We start from the raw sequence: 26,789 nt of genomic DNA, 5'->3' as shown, positions 1-26,789 counted from the left end.
CCTTAGGGGCCCGCTATAACATATTACCGAGGTTCAATACTGCTGTTTTGGTGGGGCGGTGCTGGGGAAGGAGGGTTTGTTTCCGCGGGGCAGGTGGTGTGTGTGTGGGGGGGTGTTTCGGCGGCGCTGGGGGGGTTGTGTTTCGGGGGGGCTGGGCGGCGCTGGGGGGGGTTGGCGGCGCTCGGGGGGTTTCGGCCCTCAACTGTTTTCTTTGGAGTAATATGGCCCTCGCCGCTTTATGAGTTGTGCAGGCCTGTACTAGCTCTTTATCATGGTGAACTTTAATTATACAGAGCCCTCTACAGCTTTCCTTGTGTATAGCTGTCGTAAGAAAGATCCAAGATCCATCCATTTGACACTGTTGCATTTGGAGCCATAGTACTGTTGCAGAATTCTAACAGGAATAAAAATTTGTTCTTCCCAGCACGGAATGATCTGAGATACTTAGAGATGAGATAAAGGAGAACAATCTATAAAGGTTTTTTAGAACAGCTGGTTAAACTTTAGCTTCTGCCTAGTTTCTTAGAAGAGAATGGGATGTATTATTACAATATTTAATCATATCAAGAATTAGTGGTTTTTTAGGTTGGTTCAGCATTTTTCTTAGACTCAGGTGTGTGTGAGACAAGACAAGCAGCACTTTCAGAATGGGAATCCAGGTGACTGATTTTTAATTCTATGGATGTCAGTGAAATCCAAAGATGATAGTAAACTGGGTGGAAGTGTGAAATACCACGGAAAGCAGGCCTAATGCAAAGGGACCCAACGAGGTCAGGAACATCCCTTCAGGAAAGAACAAGGAGTTTCACTCAGACAAGAAGCAGCTGCAGGAAGAGGCCCCACGTGACAGCAGGGAGTGCTCTGCCATGGGCACTAGCCTCGAAGCGTCTCCCCACTGATACAGCGCCTGCTGCCGCTGCCAGCTCCGCGAACCTGCCTTGTGCCCTCCACGAGCTCAGAACAGCCCCCTCCGCGCGCCCAGCGTCTCTCCGCTCCCCAATCCGCCGCCCGTCCCGCGTCACGTGACCCCGCGCGCTGCCCCAACCCGTCCCTAGTCCCCAGGGTTGGGCAGAGGCTTCTTGCTCTCCACGCCCCATCCATTTCTTTCCTTCCTCTCCACGCTCAGGCCCCGCCCCCTCGCTCTCTTCGCGGCCGCGCTTGGCCCTTCCTGGGCTCCGTAGCGGCCCCGCCTCTGTCTCTGTCTGTGCCCTCTCGGCCCCCATACGCCGCGGAGCTTCCGTTGGTGGGTGCAGGATGGTGAGTGAGCACCGGGCCCGTGTCTCCGTCACCGGTAACCGGGGGGCTGCAGTCAGGAGACCGAGGGAAGGGGGGATATGGAGAGGGGCTGGGCCCCCTGCCTCTGGGGCCCGGCTCCTCCCCCCGCCGGCCCGGCTTATGCGGAGTCATCGCCCATCCCCCGCTGAGGCCTGTGCCCCGCCGGCCCCGGAGCGAGGGGAGCGGGGCAGGAGTGGGGGGATGAGGAACGGCATAGGGGGGGGGGTATTTACCGATTTCGGGAGGCAAATTATTTCTAAGCCGTAAAATCATCTCCCGGAAGGGAGCGTCCCCCAGAGCCCTGTCCAGAAGGGGCCGGTCCCCCTCAGGCACAGCCCCTCGTCCTGCGCCGCCGGCCAGCGAAGGGGGCAGATCCCCGCTGCTACAAGGCACAGGCGAAACAAAGGAGGGTGGAAATGGCAAAGCTGCCACCCATGTTAACAATCTCCCGTCTTATCCGGTACCCCATGAGGAGACTGAAAAGATCTCTCTTCTGTAGGCCTGCCTGGTATTTAGCAAAACGGAGAAACAACAAACTGGGGCTGGTGCCGGGTCCTGTCCCCTTTCCCACACCCATAATTGGTTTGTTAATCTTCTGTTTAAATAATAAAAATACCTAATTTTGACATAACGTTTTTCATCAGTAGATCTCAAAGTGCTCACATCGTGTGGTGCTGTGTAGGGTATTGCCAACACGAAGTGTTCAAAAACCCCAAGTACCTTAACATTCTTGAGATTTTTAAAATACAATTTTGGGTCTTTTTATCTCCTTTTTAATGTTTGAGTCTTTGGACAACACTTGGGTCACATTTTCAGTTTTCATAACCACAAGGTTGAGAAACCTGTTTGGTTTTTTCTTAATGGCAGCTGAGATGCTCCTATAATCACATGACTCTAGTAGCGAGTGCTTTGAGAAAAAACACCTAGAATCTCAAGAGCTGACAATAGTGTATTAAGCATACAATGCACAATTAAAATACACAGCTTTATTGTTTCATTGCCTTAATTGATTAGCAAAAGCTAACCCATTTTATAGTCTAACTCACTAAAAATGTGAAAAGTCATATAAAAACCTGTGGACTTAATAACACCGTTTGCCCAGTGAACACCCATGTCTGATAGTGAAGGGTAAGATTATGTCATGGATTTTGTGACTTTCAGAGACCTCTGTGATGTTTTCCAGCCCTGGGGTGGTGGGCTGGAGCTGGCAGCCGCCGTGGAGCCCTGCAGCTCTGAGCCGCCACAGGCAGCGGTTCGCAAGTGCCGTGGGCACTGGGGGGACCCTTGCAGCTCCCAGCTGCCATGAGCGGCAGGTGCTGGATTCCCCCACTGTGACAGTGGGGCTGGGGCTCGGGTTCTCATGCCCCTCCCCCGAGCTTGGGCTTCAGTCTTCCCCCAGTCAGCCCCATTTTGTTACAGTTATTTTTAGTAAAAGTCAGGGACAGGTCACAGGCAATTTAAAGGTGACCTGTGCCTGAGTTTTACCAAAAATACCTGTGACAAAATCTTAACCTTATTGATAGTACATTCTTTTCACTAGCTTTAATACCAATCCTTGATTTAGTACAGATGAGTACACTAGCTTTATGTGATTAGTTGTATTATTGACAAGGAAATCGTTTACAGGCCTTGGAAACAGGGATTGCCATCTTCCTGGCATATCTAGTTCAACTGTGGCCAATACCTTATGCTTCAAAGGAAGGAGATATAACCATTATGCACCAAGCTAGTGCAATGCTGTATCAGTCCAAAACATAGCCCTTTGGTCAGTCCATATTGCTCCACTCTTCAAATCCCTTCACTAACTCTCCTGCTTGAGAAGATTGATTTATTCTAGGATTTACCAGCAGTTTGTTTAGTCTTATTAAAATGTATCTAATTGCATATTCTTTTTGCAAGATTCTTTCAAGATTCTTAGTATTCCAGATACAAATAGCTTGCTTTCTTTCATTTGGGTGTCATCTTTGTTTTCCTTTAGGGTCAAAGTCAAAGTGGTGGACATGGTCCTGGGGGTGGCAAGAAGGATGACAAGGTAAATAATAAAAAATCAATTGCCCTTTTTTAATAGGGTAAACTGCATGACTAATTCCTAAGTTTTCAGCAATGGATTTTTAAATAATCTTTTGTTCCATGTACTCAAAACTCCCTAAAATTTGCCCATTGCTTATATTTCCTAGCCTCCCCAAATATCACTTTCATATGCATGTTGTAGAAGAACTCACATGGTTTATTCAGAAAATGGCTTGCTCTGTAAACTGTACAAGAGGCACTAAAAATTACATGGCCGTAATATCCTATTTACAAACAGTGAAATAAAAATAGCTCTTGGTCACAAAGGAGTTGACTTTTCAAAATCTGCAGGCAGATACCCGATTTGTGAGTACCGAGTCAGCACTTGAGCGCATCGGCTGCAAGTGCATTTTAAAAAATCCAACTAATACGGCTTTTTTTCTTGTGGTTTAGGAAGAAAAATGAGTCCTTCTGAGCTAGAATTCTGTTTATTCAGGCAAACTTATAAATATACAAATTAACAACTGAATTTAATATATTTGGATGTAGATTAAACTGCAAAGTAAACCAACTGCAAAACCTGACTGCTCCTTTATGTTGTAAAATAACACTGGGATAAGTCTCCACAGTGCAGTGCTGCTGCAACAGAGCAAAGTGTTCTGTTCTGCGTGTGGAAGCTGTGCGCTGTGTGACATAGGATGGCTAGTGTAAACACTTTGCCTTGCTGCAACTTACACCATCACACCAGTGCAGAGAGCAGTAGTGTGATTCTCTAGTGTAGACTAGGCTTGAGAGTCAACCTCCTCTCTCCCTTAAGCCTCACTTTAAGAGGCCTGGAAGATTTACAGTTCAGGTTTCAGCCTCCTGTGACATCAGATTCCTAGTTCTCCAAAAATTGGCAAAGTCCTTCATCTGAAAGAGGCAACTCAAGATCTGATATATCTAATGTATAAAGTAAGCAGGAAAAAAAAATTTTTTTTTTTTAAAGCCTCCCTCTTTATATATTATACATCATAAAGGTGGAGTAAAGGGCACAAACCCAGTATATTTTTGCATTGTAATTCACTTTCAAATTGAGTTATTTTTCAGCTTGGCACTGTGGTGGATTTCTGTGGCTTGTTCTTGTGATAGCTATTCTGATTTTTGTTTTGTGCTTGTCTGATTTGGTTTAAAAGGATAAGAAAAAGAAATATGAACCTCCAGTTCCAACTAGAGTGGGGAAAAAGAAGAAGAAAACAAAGGGACCAGATGCAGCCAGCAAACTCCCACTGGGTAAGTATGTTTATTTCTCCTACAATCTCACCAGGCTCTTATAATATTGTGGGATCTAGGGTTCTGATCCTGCAACAAGCTCCACAAGGGCATATAGTGGTCTGCTCCCACAGATCATACTGCAGGATTAGGCCTAAATCTCAAATGACTAAATTGTAAAACCAAAGGTAAAACTGTAAAGATTTTATTAGAAATAATTTCCCTATTGCTTGGTTAAGGTTATTAGAGATTATCTCAGTAATTCTTAATGTTTTTTCTGACGAACGCTCTATAGGGCACCCAATTTTTTTTCTTTTTCTTAAATGAGGTCAAAAGTGGGGAAGATCCTGTGAATAATATAGTTGGAGTAGCATTGGAATATGCAAAAGAGTGACTGACCCTCCTGTGCATTTAGGAGCTGGGAGAAGTGATGTTGAGAGTCTCTTCTGTCTGTATAAACAACAAAAATAAGTCTTTTATTCACCTGAATTATCAGTAAACTGTGAAACATTGTCCTTGTGCAGGACCAGTAGGATTTATTCTCTGTAAAATGCACACATATGTTTGAATGGGTTACCTATTCTGTCCAGTAGTAGAACAGTGACACAGATACATGGTAGACAAATGGACAGTAGTATATCAGGTGTTTTTTTAACTGTTGCAGAGGATCTGAACAGACGAACTCACAAGGGATACAGTATTAAATTATGCAATGTTGTGGTTAAGGTGCTTGCTCACAGTCATTAACAATTAGATTTTTGCAATTAGATTTGCTCTGTTATATGAGGTTAGGAGTTTGTTATGGGTTAGGGGTTTGTTACAGGAGTGGGTAGGTGAGATTCTGTGACCTGTGTTGTGCAGGAGGTCAGACTAGATGATCATAATGGTACCTTCTGACCTTAAAGTCTATGAGTATGTTTGCTGCTGTTGTAATTCTCTTCACATTCCCAAATGAAACTTGCAGAATGAAACTAAATGAAATTGGGGAGTGGAATGAGGTGGTTGTGGGGGCTGTTTTTTTTTTCTTTTTTTCAGAGGCCCTTTCTGGATTTAGAAGGCTGTTAAGGGGGAGAACTCTTGTTTTGGCACTTGTGTGAAACTTTAGCTGTGAGTAGGACATGTGAATTTGCTTTGTATCTATGGCCTTTTCTATACTAAGTTTTCAACCACTGGTGTAGCATGCTGGTGCAAGCAATAGAGCAAACAGGATTTACTCTGATTCCACATAATTTGTTGTAGCTGGAATAAGCTGCACTGGTATAAATTGTGCAGTACTTCTATAACTCATGTGTATACTGTGCTTTGCACAGGTGTAGCTAAGACAGTGGATAAAGCACCAGTTCAAGGAAGACCTGTAAAATTCCTCCTGAACTGAGCCTTTTGCTGTGAGATTGTGGCTGGCATTTTTGTTTTCTTTAAGTTCTCCATCAGGTGAAGCACTGGGGGTCTGTAAGGATCATTCAGAGTCCGGACTGAATACTGTAGATATGCCTAATATATGAGGCAGGACAAGGGAAAAAGGAAACTGTGGTTCCTGATTTTGTTTATAAACAGTGGTGAAATTGTGCATTCAGTAATGCTATTCCAGCTGACTTTTAGTAAAAGGGGGAGGAGAAGAAAGGAGAAAAACATTAAACTCTCTAGAATTGGGTCTTCCAGGGTTTGGGGCATTTAAGATGTATTGCAGCTGTTCTATTGAACTTGCTCTGTTTAAGGGCTGTACTTTTTGATTAGCTAATAGCCAGTTGCTTTGTTAAAGTAACCTTTTCTTTACTGTGGTTAATTTATTTCTACCACTGTGGTTTTTGTTCCGTGGTGTCTTAGTGATTCTTCTGTGAATTTTTCTCCTTTTGCTCTTCTGCTCAATATGCAACAGCAGTCAAAAAAGCAGTCAGAATGTTAGGAACCATTAAGAAAGGGATAGATAAGAAGACAGAAAATATCATCATGACACTATATAAATCCATGGTACGCTCACACCTTAAATACTGCATGAAGTTCTGGTTGCCCCATCTCAAAAATATATATATTAAAATTGGAAAAGGTACAGAGAAGGGCAGCAAAAATGATTAGGGGTAGGAAACAGCTTCCATATGAGAAGAGATTTAAAAGCCTGGGACTTTTCAACTTGGAAAAGAGATGACTAAGTGGGGTATGATAAAGGTCTGTAAAATTGTGAGTGGTGTAGAGAAAATTAATAAGGAAGTATTACATACTCCTTCATATAACATAAGAACCAGGTATCACCCAATGAAATTATTAGGCAGCAGGTTTAACACAAACAAAAGGAGCTACTACTTCACACAACACACAGTCAAGCTGTGGAATTCATTGCCAGGAGAGGTTGTGTAGGTCAAAACTATAACAGGGTTTAAAAAAGAAATAAGTTCATGGAATCTATTAGCCAAGATGGTCAGGGATGCAACCCAATGCTCTGGGTGTCCTTAGCGTCTGAATTCCAGAAGCTGGGAATAGACAATAGGGGATGGATCTCTCGATGATTGCCTGTTCTGTTCATTCCCTCTGAAGCACCTGGCATTGGCCACTGTCAAAAGACAGGGTACTGGCCTAGATAGACCATTGGTCTGATCCAGTATGGCCGTTCTTATGCTCCACTGTCTTTAAAGTGGAATAAAGTATTGCTTTACTATGCTGCCTGATGGTTGGAAACCCCACTGGGAAATTACATCCATATTCTAGGCCACTGGAGCTTTTTTGTGGTGAGGTATTAGCATGGTAGTGGCTATGGCTGCCAGAGCATAATCTTAGGCCTTATCTACACTACGAGAGTACTTCGATTTTAGTTAATTCGACTATGTGGAATCGATATTACAAAGTCGAATGTGTGTGTCCACACTAAGGACAGTAATTCGACTTTGTGAGACTTTGTGAGTCCACACTAACGGGGCAAGCGTCGACATTGGAAGCGGTGCACTGTGGGCAGCTATCCCACAGTTCCCGCAGTCCCCGCTGCCCATTGGAATTCTGGGTCGAGCCCCAAATGCCTTCTGGGTAAAAAAATGTGTCGAGGGTGCTTTTGGGCGCCTGTCGTCATCTGTCCGTCAATCCCGCCCTCCCTCCCTCCCTCCCTGAAAGCGCCGGCGGGAAATCAGTTCGCGCTTTTCTGATTACTGACAGCGCGGACGCCACAGCAGTGCGAGCATGGATCCCGCTGCGACCATCGCTGCAGTTGTGGCAGTTCTCAACGCCTCGCAGCTTCTCATCCACCTTTACCAGAGGCAGCTGCAGATAAATCATGAGAGGAGGCTACGGCACCACCGTGACAGCATGAAGTCGGACACTAGCTCCGACCTCTCAGAGAACATGAGACCCAGCGCCCATGACATCTCGCTGTCACTGGGTCTTGTGGATACTGTTGAACGGCGATTCTGGGCCTGTGAAACAAGCACGGAATGGTGGGACCGCATAGTGCTGCAGGTCTGGGATGAATCCCAGTGGCTGCGCAACTTTCGCATGCGGAAGGGGACTTTCCTCGAACTGTGTGAGTTGCTGTTCCCTGCCCTGAAGCGAAAGGACACCCAGATGCGGGCAGCCCTGACTGTCCAGAAGCGAGTTGCCATAGCCCTCTGGAAGCTCGCAACGCCAGACAGCTACCGGTCCGTCGCTAACCACTTTGGTGTGGGCAAGTCTACCGTGGGGGTTGCTGTCATGCAAGTAGCCAAGGCAATCGTCAAGCTACTGCTATCTAAGGTAGTGACCCTGGGAAACGTGGAGCTCATCATAGATGGCTTTGCCGAGATGGGATTCCCAAACTGCGGTGGGGCTATAGATGGGACTCACATCCCTATCCTGGGACCGGACCACCAGGCCAGCCAGTACATCAACCGAAAGGGATACTTTTCCATGGTGCTGCAAGCACTGGTGGACCATCGGGGACGTTTTACTAATATCAACGTTGGATGGCCTGGCAAGGTTCATGACGCTCGGGTTTTCAGGAACTCTGGTCTGTTTAGACGGCTGCAGGAAGGTCTTTACTTCCCGGACCACAAAGTAACTGTTGGGGATGTGGAGATGCCTACAGTCATCCTCGGGGACCCTGCATACCCGCTAATGCCCTGGCTCATGAAGCCCTACACTGGCGCACTGGACTCAGGGAAAGAACTATTCAACTACCGGCTCAGCAAGTGCAGAATGGTGGTGGAGTGTGCTTTTGGCCGTCTCAAGGGGAGATGGAGAAGCCATCTCAAGGGGAGATGAGATCACTCGCTGTGATCTCAGCGAGACCAATATCCCCATTGTGATAGCTGCTTGCTGTGTGCTCCACAATTTGTGTGAGAGCAAGGGGGAGACCTTTATGGCGGGGTGGGAGGTTGAGGCAAATAGCCTGGCTTCTGATTACGCCCAGCCAGACAGCCGGGCGATTAGAAGATCCCAGCGGGACGCGCTGTGCATCAGGGAGGCTTTGAAAGCCAGGTTCCTGACTGAGCAGGGTCTCCAGTGACTGTTTACTTTGTGGACACAGATGCTGAACCTGCCCCCGTTTCTTTACCCAGTTACTGTTGACTATCCTTCCAAGTTACATACCCCCTTCCCCACCTTCCCAACAAATAAAATCTGTTCCGTTTTGTTAATGAACAAAGTTCTCTTTCTTACTGTTTTCGCGGGAATTTTTTAAACCGGGGACGCAGACTGTGGCGGGGGGCGGGTTTAGTGTTCTGATGCAAATGATGCTTCTAAACTCCGGGAATGACAGGCTCCGCAGTGCTGGATTGGTTGTTTCAACGCAGCCTGCCAGCAGTCCTGGGCGGGACTGCGTGTATGTGTCGGCCAAGTGACTTTCTGGCAGGGGGCGGAGGGTAACAGACCCCCTGCTGCGTGGCTCTGTGATCCAGGATAAGGACCGCTGCATAAGATCTCTAACTGCCCTCCCCCGCCACAAAGTCACAGATCAACCCCCTTGCACCCCAGAACATGAAAACCGCCTCCCAGACTGACCAGGGTAACTGGTGACTGCACTGTGTATGTGTCCTGATGCTGGACCTGCCCCCGCCTCTGTAGCCTGCTACAGGTGACTGTCCTGTCCAAGTAACAAACCCCTTCCCCCCCTTCAGACAGAATCCCCTCTAAAAGACACTCTCGGAAACAGTACTTAACAGAAACAGATGTTTTATTATGAACCGCACATGAAAAGGGGGGGGAGGAAACTTGGACGTGGGCTAGTGTGAGATGGGTAGGAAAGGACTTTTCAAACTTTGTGGAACGAGAGCCTTCCAGTGCTGCAGCAGTGTGCAGGGGCCGACTGAAAGTTTTAACGGCCCTTGCCGCCCCTCCTCCTTTGGACTTTTGGTGAGGGGTGTGTGGGACTTGGTGGCGGGGGAGGGCGGTTAGAGATAGACAGCAGCAGGGCTCTGTCCTCCTGCCTCCGGTCTTGCAGAACATCCACTAGGCGCCGGAGCGTCTCCGTTTGCTCCCTCATTAGTCCAAGCAGGGTTTGAGTAGCCTGCTGGTCCTCCTGGCGCCACCTCTCCTCCCGTTCCATGACTGCTCTGTGCATTTGTGACAAGTTCTCCCTCCACTGTGTCGTCTGGGCTGCCTGCTCTCGTGAGCAGTCCATAAGTTCATAAAACATGTCTTCACGCGTCTTCCTCTTCCTTCTCCTAATCTGCGCTAGCCTCTGGGAGTGTGATGCCAGGCTGGGTTGGGAGACAGTCGCAGATGTGTCTTGTGGGAATGGGAAAAAGGGAGTGAATTCCTGAGACAGAGAAATGAAGTTGCTAACAAAGAACATAGTCTTTCTCTGTGAACAACACCATGCACTGGACCTTTCACATGCGCACTCAGGACAAGGTCGAATTTTCGGCCCTCGCCTTCAGTGCCTGGGGTCCTGCAGTTGCGATCAGAGAAGCGTGGCAGGACACCTCTACTTCTGTTGCAGGAAAGCATGGTAAGCCGTAGACTTGTGGCAGCTTAAAAATGTAATAGTAGCACTGGGCTCCTTTCGCACTGAATGCAAGGCCACTCTCTGCTGGCAGCAATCAGGGAAGCATGAGCTCTGCCCCTGTCCCACCACCTCGCAGCTGTCCCTGGGAAAGCTCCCTGTATGCTGCCCCTCTGCCGCCTCCACCGCGTGGCTGCAAAGCAGTCCCAATACTAACATTCCCCTCCCTAATTTAAAGCAGGGCGTCATGTGTGATATTACTCTCATGAGGATCTCGGAGACCGAGAGGGGAAGGATGCTTCGGGAGACCATGCAGAGGCCAGGGCCGTATGCCGCCATGCTGTGCCGTGCCATGATCCCGGACTACCTAATGGACTCATGGCGTGGGAACGTGTGTTACCATGGTGGACCGAACAAGATCGCCCTGCCGCGGAACCTGATGCGCATGCTTGAGCGGTACCTCCAGGAGAGCTATGCCGAGCTATCCCAGGAGGACTCTCTGTCCATTCCCGGGCACATTGACCGTCTTTTCCTTTAAGTGCAGCATAAGGGACTACAGAGTGGAGCGTCCTGTGGTGGCCTAATCATGAATATCCGGACATTATTTGATTTTTTTATACATAGTTAGGACTAAATAGTTGACTAAGCCAAATAAATCATGAACACCAAATTGCTAATATAGTTACTATTCCTGTTTTGTTATAAATAAAATTTTCTATGTTTAAATGAGTGAATGAAAAGCCCATTCTTAACAATATAAATATTCCAGTTATGTTAAAATGAAATGTTTAGATGTTTAAAGCACTCACTGCTTGATCCTTCCCCTGATTCGGTGTCCGGGGTAAGGGCTGTGGACGGTTGGTAGGGGATCTCGGTAAGGATGATGAAGAGCTCCTGGCTGTCGGGGAAATCAGCGGTGCAAGCGCTGTCGACTGCCTCGTCCTCCTCATCTCCTTCCTCATCTTCCCCGTCAGCTAACATTTCCGACGAGGAACCGGCCGTGGACAATATCCCATCCTCGGAGTCCACGGTCACTGGTGGGGTAGTGGTGGCGGCCGCACCTAGGATGGAATGCAGTGCCTCGTAGAAACGTGATGTGTGGGGCTGGGATCCGGAGCGTCGGTTTGCCTCTTTGGTTTTTTGGTAGCCTTGTCTCAGCTCCTTGATTTTCACGCGGCACTGCGTTGCATCCCGGTTGTATCCTCTCTCTGCCATGGCTTTAGAGATCTTCTCGTAGATCTTTGCATTCCTTCTTTTGGAGCGCAGCTCTGAAAGCACGGACTCATCGCCCCACACAGCGATGAGATCCAAGACTTCCCGATCAGTCCATGCTGGGGCCCTCTTTCTATTAGATTGCACGGCCATCTCTGCTGGAGAGCTCTGCATCGTTGCCAGTGCTGCTGAGCTCTCCACGCTGTCCAAACAGAAAATGAGATTCAAACTGCCCAGACAGGAAAAGGAATTCAAATTTTCCCGGGGCTTTTCCTGTGTGGCTGGTCAGAGCATCCGAGCTCGAAGTGCTGTCCAGAGCGTCAACAGAGTGGTGCACTGTGGGATAGCTCCCGGAGCTATTACCGTCGATTTCCATCCACACCTAGCCTAATTCGATATGGCCATTTCGAATTTAGCGCTACTCCTCTCGTTTTCGAGTACAGAAGTCGAATTTAAAAGAGCTCTATGTCGAACTAAATAGCTTCGTGGTGTGGACGGGTGCAGGGTTAATTCGATGTAACGGCGCTAAATTCGATATAAACTCCTAGTGTAGACCAGGCCTTAGTCTGCAGTGCCTACCTCTGCTTGATGCACTCTTACCTTGTTAGATTCTGGAAGTATTGACTCGTCTACTGATGTGCCATTGAAAACCCTGGTAGTGGTTGGGTAGATTTATAGAGAAACACACCTAAAGCCATTACCCCAGAGACTGTTGTGGTGGAAGGTAATTATGACATTTGGAAGAAAATCCGATTAGAAACTTTCATTTAAATAACTAGTATTTTGAAAAGATTTGCTGGTGGATTTCTTAGTTTACAGGCCTTTGGGTAATGATTCAGACTGGTCTGTTAATAAGGATTAGGCCAGCAATTTCTAGCAATGAATTATTGAATAGCTTATACCATATCTAAATGGGAGTCAGATATACAGTGATTCGACTTCTTTCATTACAGTGACACCTCACACACAATGCAGACTCAAATTGCTGAAATTAGAGAGAATTAAAGATTACCTACTTATGGAGGAAGAATTTATCAGAAATCAGGAACAGATGAAACCTTTAGAAGAAAAGCAAGAGGTAAGTCTTGAGGAAATTATTACACTCTTATTAAAACTGAGATACTACTAACCTAGATCTTTAGAAGTAAAATTGTAAACAATGTAAACTAGTTGATGCACAAGACCTGGAACTAAAGTGACTGAAATTTATAAAAACAGATTAAATATTTAATATTTATTTTAATTGTATTTAATAAAGCATAGAAGGTACAGTCTCCTTACCGAGCGGCTCCCTAGTTGAAGAACAGAGGGTGGAGGAGTCTACTTTCAGGAATATTGGGGACTGGACTAGTGGGTTGAGTTTCGATACAGTTTATTATAGGTGGGGCATGTGTTTTTGTTTAATGGGTCTCTGAAGGTGGAACTCTCCAAGGTGGCCAGCCAGCAGAGAAGGGAAGGAATGCGCTAGACACACACACATTCTTATAGGGTAAGCTACAGAGGCATAAAGCAACATGAGATTAAACAAGTGTTTTAGCTTCTTAGCTGCCCCAAAAAGAGAGCTCCTATCCTCCTCTGCTGGGGAAGCTACATTTTCAGGGACCGTGGGATCTATACCGCATCACAAGCAGTAGAAAGAACTTTTTTTTTTTTTTTTTCAAATAGTTGTCAGAAGAACTGGGTAATGAATTTCCATTTTTTTCCTCACACAGGCAGTAGTTCTTACTTTAGTATATATGTTTAAAGCAGTACAATACATGTTTTGCAGAAGCTATTTTTTTTATTTCTGTGTTTAGTTTTTTGCTTTTGCTTGTTTGTTTCTTGCAGGAAGAGAGATCAAAGGTCGATGATCTGAGAGGAACCCCAATGTCTGTAGGTACCCTGGAGGAGATTATTGATGATAATCACGCTATAGTGTCTACATCAGTGGGATCTGAGCACTATGTCAGTATTTTGTCTTTTGTGGACAAAGATCTTCTAGAACCAGGCTGCTCTGTTTTGCTCAATCATAAGGTAAGTGGTCTCACAATATGAAGATGGAGTGGTGTGAAAGTTCCAATATCCCTCTGAACTAGCCTTTGTTTTTGGATCTGTTACAAGAGTACCATAGTGCAAGATCCAAGAATAAGTGCTTTGTGTGTTTCATGTCGCTGTGTGAATGTACAGTACATTTAATCTTGGATTCCTGTGTAGTTTTGTGTTTTATCTTTAGGATCATTCTTCAGTAAAATGCATGCTATTTTACTTATGTTTGGTATTGGTATACCACTTGGACTAGGTTCATGCTGTGATAGGAGTCCTGATGGATGACACAGATCCTTTAGTTACAGTGATGAAAGTGGAGAAGGCCCCTCAGGAGACTTACGCTGACATTGGTGGCCTTGACAACCAGATTCAAGAAATTAAGGTATTCATATTTAGTAATTTATCTAATTAAAAAGAAAACTTTTAAGCATCTGTTATCAGGAAGTTACCTAGTTGATGGTCCAAAACTTGTGCATGAATTGTCACAATTGCTGTGGAACCCAAGACAGCATTGAGCTTTCTGGGATTTTGTACATTTTAAATCCTCAGCCTTAGCAGTCTTTTACAATTATATCAAGATTTTCAAAAGTGACTAGTGATTTTGGGAGTCCTATTTTGCCTCACTTTAAAGAGACATGATTTTCAGAAAGTGCTGATTTCCTACCCTCTGAAATAGGTACCTTTTAAGGGTGACTCAAGGTGGGCACCCAAAACACTAGTGAAAATGTTGGCCTTAATAATTGATAATTAACACATTGAGGAAACCAGATTTCTCTTGTTGAATAATCCTCAGATTATAGAGGCGTCCTCTAGTGCTCTGCACACAGGATTAGGAGCCATGAATTCCTGAATTCTAAATTAAGCTCTGACATTGACTTGCTATGTGGCCTTTGGCTGTGCACTCATTCAGCCTTACTGTTTTCATTTCTAAAATGGAGACCGTAATACTCAATTACTTCATGTGACTGTTGTGCGGATTAATTAGTCAATATTTGTAAAATACTTTAATACTTGTTCTTATGCTATAGGAGTCTGTGGAGCTTCCTCTCACCCATCCTGAGTATTATGAAGAGATGGGTATAAAGCCTCCCAAAGGAGTAATTCTTTATGGCCCACCTGGCACAGGTATCCTACATAACAGTAACTTTAAGTATGCTCAATTAATCCCATTTAAGGTATTAAGTGCAGATCCACAAAGATACTTAGGCACCTAAGTCCCAATTCTGGCTCCACTGCGATTCACAAAACTCCTACTGCACCCCATAGCTGCTGGATGAGGTTAGGGCCTGAGTCTTCAGGGTAAAAGTTCCCTCAGCGCTTGAGTTTTTGCCTCTGGGCGTGCACACTACTGCCTCCCTGTAGGTGTTCCGAAGCTTATCTCCCGCATAAGCCCTAGAGCAGTTCACAAACTGGGGGAAGATAGGTGTCTTCCACCTAAGTCACATGTGTAGCCACCCCATTCAGGTGGGTATGTTCAGAGGCCACTTCCTGGATCGGGCCCTGTTCAGAGTCTTCCCGGAGGAGGAGGTGGTGCCCACCTTATAACTTTAGCCAGTGGTTAGAGCACTCACCTGGGGTGTCAGAGACCCAGGTTCAATTTCCCCATCTGCTGGAGAAAGGATTTGAATAGGGGTCTCCCACTTTTCAGGAGAGTGCTCCAATCACTGAGCTATGGAATATTCTGATGTGGGGCTTCCTCAGTTTCTCTGGTTGAAGCTGTGGATAAATACTTGAGTCATTAGAGCATGGGGACTGGACCCTTGGTCTCCCATCTCCCAGGTGGATGCCTTAACCCCTGGGCTTAGAGTCATTCTCACTCTGTTTCTCACTGGCCCAACGACTGATCCACTGTTGATAAATACTTAAATAGTCATTGGGCCAGAGAGAGAGACTGACTCTGCATTGCAGTGGTTACAACACTCCCCTGGGATGTGGGAGGCTCGGGGTATGGTAGCTTTGCACCTGTCATGTCCTGCAAGAAATGCCTTAAGCACCTAAGCCTTTTGACTCAGAGGCGGGTCTTCTTTCATGGATCACTAAGCAGAGGTAGGTGCCTGTCTCCAGGATACACTCGTCATTGTCTAGCTTAGGTGGGGAGCTGCCTAGAACGTTGACTTTTGTGGATCATGTTCTAAGGCTCCTAACCCTCCCCATTCATTGTATAGGAAGCCTGTGTGCCTAACTCAATCATTGAGGATCCCAGTGTTGTTTCTGTGATTTTTCTAGGCACCTAAAAGTTCAGCGCTGTGATGCTCAGCATTGCAATGTCTTAGTCATTGAGTTGTAATTTTAATATAATTAGACTTGGTATATCAGCACTGTTCTGTATTTCATGCATATTTTTTCTTAAAGTTAATAATTGTTACTGCAAACTCACTGCAGTGTTTCTTTACAATTGATAATAGGTAAAACCTTACTAGCCAAAGCAGTGGCAAACCAGACCTCAGCAACCTTTCTGAGAGTTGTTGGCTCCGAGCTTATACAGAAGTACCTAGGTGATGGTCCAAAACTTGTCCGTGAATTGTTCCGCGTAGCTGAGGAGCATGCTCCATCAATCGTCTTTATTGATGAAATAGATGCCATTGGTACAAAGAGGTAGTGTATTGCATTCACGCTTCCACACTGAATATAATAATTTTGTCAAGAACAATAGGGAAGTTATCTGAAACATTTCCTTTTGTGTGAGTTTGTGTTGAATTTCTCCTTTCGTCATTGCCATTTTGGTAGGTTAAATCAGGGGTTCTCAAACTGGGGGTCGGGACCCCTCCGGGGGTTGCGAGGTTATTACATGGGGGGTCATGAGCTGTCAGCCTCCACCCCCAAGCCCTGCTTTGCCTCCAGCCTTTATAATGGTATTAAATATATTTAAAAGTGTATTTAATGTGTAAGGGGGGTCGCACTCAGAGGCTTGCTATGTGAAAGGGGTCACCAGTACAAAAGTTTGAGAACCACTGGGTTAAATGATTTTTAATGCGAACAACATTTCCATTTGTTGACAAGTAAAATTTGAAGTAGTTACTACAAAATTCTCAAAAAATTTATCTCAAAACATTTTTTGTTATAAGATATGCCAAAAGTTAGCTGCTAGTGTAGTAGAACCTAACAGTATAGCTAGAGTAATGATGGATTGCTTTAGGCAGAAAGAGATGGCTTGTGTAACAAATAAATTCATCATGCCTCCAACATTAGCTGAGTACGACATTTGATTACTTTAACTTATTTTTCTATTGTGTTATTATTTATATAAATCTGTAGATGCTTGTCTATACATTCTGCTATGTAGATATGTAGGACTGTAGATAAGTTTAAAATAACATTGGGTGTATCATGGTAAAAATCCATGCTCAATAACTTTCCATAGCTTTTATAGCATTTTTAATTGTTACGCTGTCCACAGCAGAAGTTAATAAAATTGATCCATGTGAGTGAGCCATTATGTCACACTGAACTAATGTCAGCTTGCATCCAGGCTGTGCTGTTTTAAAGATGGAGCAAGGTTTAATTGGGACTGACGCACTTCACAGCTTAAGGTGTCCTTAAAGCAGCCCATTATCACCCTAAAAATCAAAGTGTTGGAAATAGCAGTATATATTTGCACATTTTGGGATGTCTGGAGGTGCCATTTTCATACTTCTGTTTAAAAAACAAACTGTTTCAGTAAAACACACTGCAGGTCTGACTTGAATCAGCACAGGCAAAGAAATTGTTAGAGGGATGCTGTCAAGTCCTAACAGCTGGAAGCTAAAGTCAGCAATGGTCAAATTGGAAGTGACACACATTTTTAACATTGAGGGTAATTAATCATTGGAATAGCTTACCAAGGAATGTGATACATTCATCACTCTACGCCTTTACATCAAGATTGGATGTGTTTCTAACCTGTATGTTCTAATTTTTTATTATGGTACTGCCTAGGGGACCAATCAAGCATCAGGCCCCATTGTGCTAGTCCCAGTCTCTGCCCCCAAAAGCTTACAGTGTAAATAGACAAGACTGAAAAATGTAAGGGGCATTATATACCAGCAGAATGATTGTTTGTAAATGTCATGTTAGTTCTTAGATTTAAAAAAACATGGGGAGGGATTTGTTAGGAGGGGATTAGATAAACATAGGGCTCTGGTTCAACCTGAAATTATTGGACTAGATGCTGGAATCATGTGAAATTCTGTGGCCTTTTCTATGAAAAGGTCAGACTAGATTATTGTAATACTTTCTGACCATAAAATCTGTGCATATATGAAAAACTGGAAATGGATTAATTTAAATAATCAGTTTCTGAGAACGCACCCTTCTAAATAGTATGTTTACAATTTTTTTAAAATTCCTGTTAAAAAATTGAGGATTTTTCTGCTTCCCTATTTATAAGGGCCTTTTCATTAAGGGACAAACTAACTATTCACACTGATGCACAAAGTAAACACTGGAAAAATAAAAGAATATTTGCTCATCTTTCAGTTTAGTGTTACACCTCTACCCCAATATAGCACGAATTCAGATATAACGCGGTAAAGCAGTGCTCCGGGGGGGGGGGAGGGGTGTACGCACTCCGGCAGATCAAAGCAAGTTCGATATAACGTGGTTTCATCTATAACGTGGTAAGATTTTTTGGCTCCCGGGGACAGCGTTATATCGGGGTAGAGGTGTACTTCTAACTGCAGAAGAGCCAATGTTTTCAGTCAGAAATGTGACTTTAAAGTTGGGTGTCCCTTTTTAAGGCTGTTTCTCTGTCTTCTGCTTACCTTATTGGACCCAGGTGGTATATAAACTGACCTATTGTGAATGCTTTTGTATTTGAGGGCATATTTACATTCCTATATAACCTGGGTGTTTTAAGCTCTGACGGAAAAAGCTGTTTATAATCATTGGTAGAGTGTCAGAGCATTTATTTCTGATATGCTGATCATTTTATTATTGGTAAAGAAAAGTATTTTTTGAACAGGGTTTAATTTGGTTTGGTTATATTTCTTTCTCTTGCCCATCCTCAAAGATATGACTCAAATTCTGGTGGTGAAAGAGAGATCCAGCGTACGATGCTGGAGTTGCTGAACCAATTAGATGGGTTTGATTCCCGTGGGGATGTGAAAGTTATCATGGCCACAAACAGAATAGAAACATTGGATCCAGCCTTAATCAGGCCAGGTAAGAGACTTTTTATTATGCATTTTTATTAAGTCGCATTTACTCCAAAAAGCTTCTTGTGCCAGGTACTGAATTTCATTTCTGCTTTTCTTTATAGAACATTGTTTGAAACGCTCCATAATCGTTTTATGGCTTAGAAGGAATATTGATTTAGGAGTATAAAAAGTCAGTCCTTCTGAACAGGATGTAAAATATGAATCATGATGTATGTGCATGGAGAAAAAGGATAGTTTTCAGTTACAGGAGAAATCGCATTATAAATGCATTATGTATCGTTAATCCCGAGGAAGAATATGAAAATTATTTTAAATGTATCATGCTGTTGCTTAGGTATTTTATATGTCCATCTTTACCATTGTAGCTGAGTATCTCATCATTTGTTAATCATTTATCCTTAAAACATCCCTGTGAGGCAGGGAAATGATGTGATATCCCCATTTTACAGATGGGGAGCTGAGGCAGAATGACTAAGGGCTATATTCACAAAAGGACTTAGGTGCTTAACTGACACTTCAGGTACCTAAATCCCCAAATCAGGTCACAATGGGGTTAACAAAAGCCCTGTTCAGCTGCCCCAGAATGCTGTAGGCACCTAAGTTTTCACAGTAAAAGTTCCCTACATGCCTATATTTTTGCATGTACTCATGTGCAATGCAGCAGCCTTCCTCTAGACGTCCAGATGCCTAAGCCCCCAGAGCAATGTATAAAATAGAAGAAGATAGGTGTTCCTCTGCCTAACTTGCCTGTGGGGCCCGATCTGGTGCGCGGCTCAGAGCTCACCTACCAGATCAGGCTCCCATAGGTGAGCTCACCCAAAATACTGGGGAGGTGCTGGGGAGGGGGAGACCTCCCTCTTACATTTTAGCCCAGGGGCTAGGCTACTTATGCAGGAGACCCCCTCACCCCCCACTTCAAGTTGCTCCTCCACGTAAGTGTGAAGGGATTCAAACAGGGCTCTGCCACCAGTAGGTTATGGAATAGTCTGTGCGGTTCCCTCAGTCTCACCTCTTGAGGTTGTTCCACCATGAATAAATGATTAGTCACTGGTCTAGAGAGAGAACAAACATAAGAATGACTCTATAATGGGGGGTTAAAGCACTCATTTGGGCCATGGGAGAGCCAGGATACAGTCCCCCTGCTCCAATGACTTTTTCTTGTTTATTTATCCACAGTGCAACAGCTGCAGTAGGAGCGAATGAGGGAGGCCCACATCAGATTATCTCATAGTCCAGTGGTTGGGCACTCACCTGCGAGGTGGCAGATCCCTGTTTGAATCCTTTCTTCCCCTCAGGCAAAGTGGGGACTTGAACCAGGGGTCTTCCACAGCCCATGTGAGTATCCTAACCACTGGGCTAAAAGTTATAAGAGAGGTCCTGGCACCCCCAGCTCCTTGCAAAATGGCATAGGCACCCACTGCTAAGAGAAGATTTGCACTGAGAGTCTCAAGCAGTGGGAGGTGCCTCCCTGCAGCCCAGACTTAGGTGCTGAACTCTGAGAGGGGTGGGGATGAGGACAGACCACTTGCCTTGGCATCACCCATTGATGAGGAGCAGCCTAGCATGTTGGCTTTTGTGAATCCCCTTCTAAGGCACCTATCTCAGACTTTGAGAATCCCAGTGATTTTCTAGGTGCTGAAAGGGTAGGTGTGATGATGCTTAACCTCACCACACCTAAATTCCTTTCTAAATCTAGCCCACATTCATGCAGGATGTCTTTGGTAGGGCTGTCTGTCCTAATTGCTATCCTTCCTCTTAGGCCTGGTCCACACTACCCCCCCACTTCGGACTAAGGTACGCAAATTCAGCTACGTTAATAACGTAGCTGAATTTGAAGTACCTTAGTCCGAACTTACGGCGGGTCCAGACGCGGCAGGCAGGCTCCCCCGTCGCTGCCGCGTACTCCTCTCGCTGAGCTGGAGTACTGGCGTCGACGGCGAGCACTTCGGGATCGATTTATCGCGTCTAGACAAGACGCGATAAATCGATCCCAGAACACCGATTGCCTGCCGTCGGACCCGGAGGTAAGTGTAGACGTACCCTTAGTCTAGAAGCACATTTTCCATTCAGCTATCGAAAAATAGAACACCAGTATTAAATACCAGTACCATAATTTCTGGGCTGATTTTATTTTTTTCCTCTGAGTATAAACCTGGCACCTACCATTCTGTCTGCTCTGGAGTATGCTGCTCTTTAATAAAGGTAAAACTATCCAAGCACTTAATTCAGTGCAAACACAATGTGAAGTGCTTGTTTTTGATCACTTGTATTTAATTCACAGATAAAGCTGGTGAACTTTAAGGTTACTTGGAATACTTGTATACAAAGGAACTCCAGTTTGAAAAATAAAAGTCTAAGCATTAAAAGCTTTAAACCTCACTCGTGTTAGCAGGTACCTGTTTTAAATAGGAAAGGGCGAATGCCAGGATGTTCTCTGTGACAAGTTTTTACTTATTGAACTTGCTTTCCTTCCTTTGCCAGAGCCTGGATGTGGCAACCTTCAGGCTATGATGCAGGAGTGTCCTGTTTGGTTGGAATTTAATAATAGGGAATGGAGAAGATTGGGCTGGATGATGATGTTTCTTTTTAAAGATCTATAGGGTTCAGTCCTTATGTGGGTTTCTTGCCTGGAAAAATATTAAAAATCAGATATAAAAGCTGAGCAGCAACAAAACTTGAGCTGGGCACAGATACACTGCTGTAAAGTTGTAAAAACAGCCAGCAAGAGATTCTAAGTGTTTGGGAAGTAAGAAGGAAGCTACCCCACATCTGCCTACTGTGAGGTTCTTACACCTTTCCACTGAAGCTGGTCACTATTTGAGACAAGATAATGGACTAGATGGACTTCCCTCTGATCCAGTTTGTCAATTCTTATGTTCCTTTATTTAAATATGACTAGGCCAGTAGTAGTTCTCTCCCTATTTCATTTAAACATTATGGGGCAGTGACTGTCTATTTTGTCTTGCACACAGACCCTACAGTGCAACACTGCATAAACATTAATAAAACGGTCACAGCTTGTTCATATTCTCATGAGCATGGAGCCTCACCTACCTTCTGACCTCAGTTTTTCTTCCAGAATATGGCTGTGGGACATTGCCTCCACACCTCTGCCAATGTGGCGGAAACAGTGACAGCTCATTCTGTACTTCTTCAGGGGACAGAGCACTTCAAACTTCACTGCTTTCAATCCAGAATCACTTAAATGTCTTTCCTACACACAGGGCGTATTGATAGGAAAATTGAGTTCCCCTTACCAGATGAAAAGACCAAGAAGCGCATCTTTCAGATCCACACAAGCAGGATGACTTTGGCAGATGATGTAACTTTAGATGAGCTTATTATGGCTAAAGATGATCTGTCTGGCGCAGATATTAAGGTAAGGTGCACTAGTGCTGACTAAGTTTGTAAACATCAGTTATGATAAATGTGTAATATCTGGGGTGAATTAAGACCTTGCGCTATGATCCAAATAAGCAGCCCCTTCCTCTACTACTGTAAGACAGTCAAACTGTCCTTCAAAGCTTTTACTGTTTTCTCTCCTTTGTCATTGATTAGAGCAGTGATACTCAGGCCTCAGTGGTGCAGAAGCCAAATTAGCAATCACCATCACCCAAAAGAGCCACAATAGTGTGAATTCATTGTTCATTTACTATATGTATATATTCTTACAGCAAAATGACCGACCAAGTATTGATTTTAGCAACTATAACAACATAGTAAAAGCATCCTGATTGGTTAATACAGTAACTCCTCACTTAAAGTTGTCCTGGTTAATGTTGTTACGTTGCTGATTAATTAGGGAACATGCTCGTTTAAAGTTCTGTAATGCTCCCTTCTAATGTTGTTTGGCAGCTGCCTGCTTTGTCCACTGCTTGCAGGAAGAGCAGTCCATTGCAGGCTTGGAACCAGGGTGGACCGGCAGCCTCCCTATCAGCTCCCCTAAGTTCCCTGTGCAGCAGCTGCCAGCAGTTCAGCTGCTCCCCGAGACTCCTGCTTGCTGTGCGGGGGGGAGGAGAGGAAGAGGGGGGCTGTCAGGGTGTGTCCCTCCCCCCTGCTGCACCCCACTTACCCCATCTTCCATAGAGCAGGGGACACACACCAGGGCTCAGGATGGAGGGAGTTTACTGGCAGCAGCTGCGGTCTCAGCAAGCTGATCTAATTAACAAGGCAGTGTACTTAAGAGTAGGGTCAGCATACTTAAAGGGAAAATGCGCATCTCTCTCTCACACACGGTGCGTGTCTCTGTCTGTGATGCTGTCTCCCCTCCCTCCATTCCTGCTGCCTTGTAGAGTGTGAGAGTTAACCCTTGAGGGCTCAGGCAATTGCTAGTTCATCATTTAGCAGTAAGGCATTCCCTGGGAAATATCCCACCCTCTGACTCCTCCACCTCAACCAAGTTTCACAATCATCATCACTGTTTACCAGTATTAAGTTGTTTGTTTAAAACTTATACTGTGTGTGTGTTTTTATATATCTATATCTATATCTATCTTTTGTCTGGTGAAAAAAAATTCCCTAGAACCTAACATTCATTCTTATGGGGAAATTGGATTTGCTTAACATCGTTTTGCTTAAAGTTGCATTTTTCAGGAACATAACTACAACGTTAAGTGAGGAGTTACTGTAACTAAAATCATAGTGTTTTAATATGTGCTACAAAGAGCTGCAGGAGACACATGAAAGAGCTACTTGCAGCTGCCAAGCCTCAGTCTGAGTATCACTGCATGAGCGGGGACCATCAGTGCCACTCTCTAGCTCCTCCATTTTTTTTTATTTATTTATTTATTTATTTAAACATCAACAATCTCCTGCATTTGGGTGTCAACAAATACCCTAGTGCCATAAAAACCTCTTCATTTAGTGTAGGTGGGTACCAAAACTCTACTTACCACACCATTGCTAATGGCTGAGGAGCATGTTTTTCTAAATGCTGAAAATGCAAATGTTAGCAGTGGTTGAGTAGAAATTAAAGTCTAAGGGGCTAGAGTCACAAAGGGACATAGTTCCCAGAATCAGGCCCTACTGGAGTCACAAAACCCCTGCTCAGTTGCTGCTGCACCCTATAGGTGCCTGGGTTTCTGCCTCTGCGCATCCACAGTGCAGCCTCATTCTGTGTACCTAAGCCCTACTGTGATGTACTAACTGTGGGAAAATAGGCATTCCTCCACCTTACTTGTCTTTGGGCACACGCCAGTATTTATGCTCAAAGCTTGCCTAGTGGAGTGGGTCTCCTTAGGCAAGCTCCCACAAGAGCTTGCTGGGGACCATCCTTCATAACTTTTAGCCCAAAGGATATTCTGATGTGGGGGTTCTTCCGTCTCTCCTGTTGAAGCTGTTCCAATGATTTTTTTTAGATAATTTATCCAGTGGAACAACTTCAACAGGAGAGATTGAGAGTGCCCCACATCAGACTTCTCATAGCTCAGTGGTTAGGGCACTCTTTTTCCCCCTCAGGCAGAGGCGAGACTTGAAGCAGTCTCTCTCACATTACTGGTGAGTACCCTAACCACTGGGCTGAAAGTTTTCAGGGAGTGCCTCCTCTTGCAAAATCATTGGAGATACTGAACTCTCTGAGGGTAGGGAAGCTTAGTACATAGCATCTCCCATTGGCTAAGGCAAGGGATAACTTAGGTGGGTAGCATGCTGGCTTTGTGAATCTAACCCAGTATTTCGTATCCCATCTAGAGGAGCCACTGTCTTGGAGTTGGTTAGTAGTCCTTAGCTACAATGCTATTCATCTAAGGCTTTTGAAGGAGGTCACAGTTACAGGCTCTGTGAAGCTGCTGTACCCAAGTTGTAGATGAGAGAAATTTTATATGGAGATAGTGTAACTTGTCTAAAGCCATACAGCAGGTCAGTGGCAGAGTTGAGAATAGGGACTAGGAGTTCTGGCTCCTTGTAATTTCACCTCTAGAGAGACCCATTTTAAAGTTCTGCTTAGCTGATTAGTAAACTGATCTACAACAATCAAGTTCACACACTGGCAGCCTCAAAGAGGTAGAGTTATGGACTGTGCTAAATGTATCTGATTTCCTGTTGGCATGCAAGCACTGCTTGGATTGGAAACAGAACTATTTGTTCAATACAGGTGTAGAGAGAACTTGAGTTCCAGTCTTATTAGCTTTATAACTTAATATGGCAAGTAATGATTAGCGTGGTTTTGATTAGTTCTGTTTGCACTGGCCTCTAGAAAATATTTGAAAACTGTGCGTCACAGTAATGCATGTGTGGTTTGAATTAGTTGTCTATAGCTAGCAATTAATATCAGCTTTTCTCTTTGGTAGGCAATTTGCACAGAAGCTGGTTTGATGGCTTTGAGAGAACGCAGAATGAAAGTAACTAATGAAGACTTCAAAAAATCAAAAGAGAATGTTCTCTATAAGAAACAAGAAGGCACCCCAGAGGGGCTTTATCTTTAGATTAACTATGTCCACATAGGGACTTTTCTCATTTTCAAAATACACAAAATGGCAACAGATGTTTCTCAGGCCTCATCAATAGAGCATAATGTCTTAGCCTCTCCAAGCATGATGGATGGGACTGTGTTTAGTTGTAAGTCTATAAAATACTTATTTCTAAATAAAACATTTGTTTCAGAATTATTTTTTTAATTGAATGTCTTTATCAACACTTCAGCCATATGTATTAAATTGCCTAGTTACCTATTAGTGGCTTGATGAATTTTTTCATCAAGCTACTGGCTTCTATAGACTATTTCAGAAAACAAGACCTGCAGCCATTGTTCAATCTCATAACTTACTAACTACTGTGAGCAATTTTGACAAATCCAATTCAGAGAAATTTTATAATAGTTATATAGTACCTCTGCTGTCTATACATCCTAAATGAATCTCCTATACTTTTGTGATAACTAGATTTAGGCTTACTACAAGATTAACAATTACACCTAGTCCAGTAACGATGGTATTCTTTTTATAGGATATTTCAATATAATAGTACCCAGGCAGTTATAAAAATGGTTAGGAGTTCCTTTTTTTTTTTTTTTTTTTTTTTTTTTTTTAAATTAATTCAGACCCTGTTTGTTAGAATCACAGCTGACCAAAACTTTTCACTGACACCTTAGAAAAAGACAGTCTCTAGGTTATGTCAGTTAAAACAGCCTTTTGAAAAGGTCACATTCATAAAGTTAAATGCAACAAAATAATAAAATTAGTCCATTAGTAATACGCTGATGTTTTGGATAAGTTTTAAAAGCTGGTGTTCATATTTAACAGAGTTTTAAATACAAGTGTTACTAAGATGACTTAGGCTAAGATAACACAATTGTTATTTTCCCAGACATACAAGTGGTGTATTTTCAGTTTGAGAAGATTCTGCATTTAAGACAACCACTTTTTTTTAAAATTAGAACAGTAAAGTATACATTTTATAAATCCTGACATCTGCTGAACAATCGTGACTTCTGAAGTTTTACGAAATTGTTCAAAGCACTCACATTGCAATCTCCCAGCTCCTGCCCCTATGAGAATAAACAAAGAAAACTGCTTAGATTACTATTTTTTCATTTCCACTTTATTTTAGTCACAAAGAATCTCTCATCACTTACTTCAAATTATTCTACTCATCCTCTGACCACAACCTGAGTGAAATGCAATGATTTATAATATCCTGATTATCTGGATATTGCTGCATTCCATAAGCATTGTAGTATATTAAGTTCTGTATATATTTTCCCAAAAGTACTGAGAGCTTCCTAACATGTAGCCACAAGAAAACCCAGAAAGAGAGCTGGGGACTCTGTATTTCTGCCATATTTGGTCTACTCTCCCTGCAATCACATTCTGATAATTAGTTCTTACATAGTGTTAGGGGGCTTATTCCTTCACCCTCTCACTTCCCTGGTCCTTCTCGCATGAACAGAGTACAATAATACCTGAAGTCCAAAGGTGCAAACAATTCAATGTTTATTGGGGTGAACTTCCAGCAAGCATGATTCTAGTTTCCTTCCTCAGTGTCCT

At 43.9% G+C, this 26,789-nt stretch overlaps 1 protein-coding gene across 1 annotated transcript; it reads left to right on the top strand.

Annotated features, from left to right (window-relative positions):
- Window positions 1–1,148: 1,148 nt before the first annotated feature.
- PSMC1 (proteasome 26S subunit, ATPase 1) lies at window positions 1,149–25,403 on the top strand. The gene is made up of 11 exons (XM_065404445.1): window positions 1,149–1,257; window positions 3,254–3,307; window positions 4,461–4,557; window positions 12,601–12,725; window positions 13,475–13,660; window positions 13,926–14,054; window positions 14,701–14,797; window positions 16,078–16,267; window positions 18,660–18,811; window positions 22,032–22,186; window positions 25,095–25,403. Exons 1-11 carry the CDS (start codon window positions 1,255–1,257, stop codon window positions 25,227–25,229), a joined length of 1,323 nt encoding a protein of 440 aa, XP_065260517.1. The 5' UTR covers window positions 1,149–1,254; the 3' UTR covers window positions 25,230–25,403.
- Window positions 25,404–26,789: the final 1,386 nt, after the last annotated feature.

The sequence above is a fragment of the Emys orbicularis genome, chromosome 4 (assembly GCF_028017835.1).
Source record: "Emys orbicularis isolate rEmyOrb1 chromosome 4, rEmyOrb1.hap1, whole genome shotgun sequence".
NCBI classification, from domain to species: domain Eukaryota; kingdom Metazoa; phylum Chordata; order Testudines; family Emydidae; genus Emys; species Emys orbicularis.
This window is presented reverse-complemented; position numbering and strand designations above follow the sequence as displayed.

What these genes read in the sequence shown, in the direction of transcription:
- PSMC1 (XM_065404445.1), top strand. An exon ending in AGCCAGCAAACTCCCACTGG is followed by an intron (nt 4,558 to 12,600) that starts GTAAGTATGTTT and finishes CTTTCATTACAG; the next exon opens with TGACACCTCACACACAATGC. An exon ending in TGTCTGGCGCAGATATTAAG is followed by an intron (nt 22,187 to 25,094) that starts GTAAGGTGCACT and finishes TCTCTTTGGTAG; the next exon opens with GCAATTTGCACAGAAGCTGG.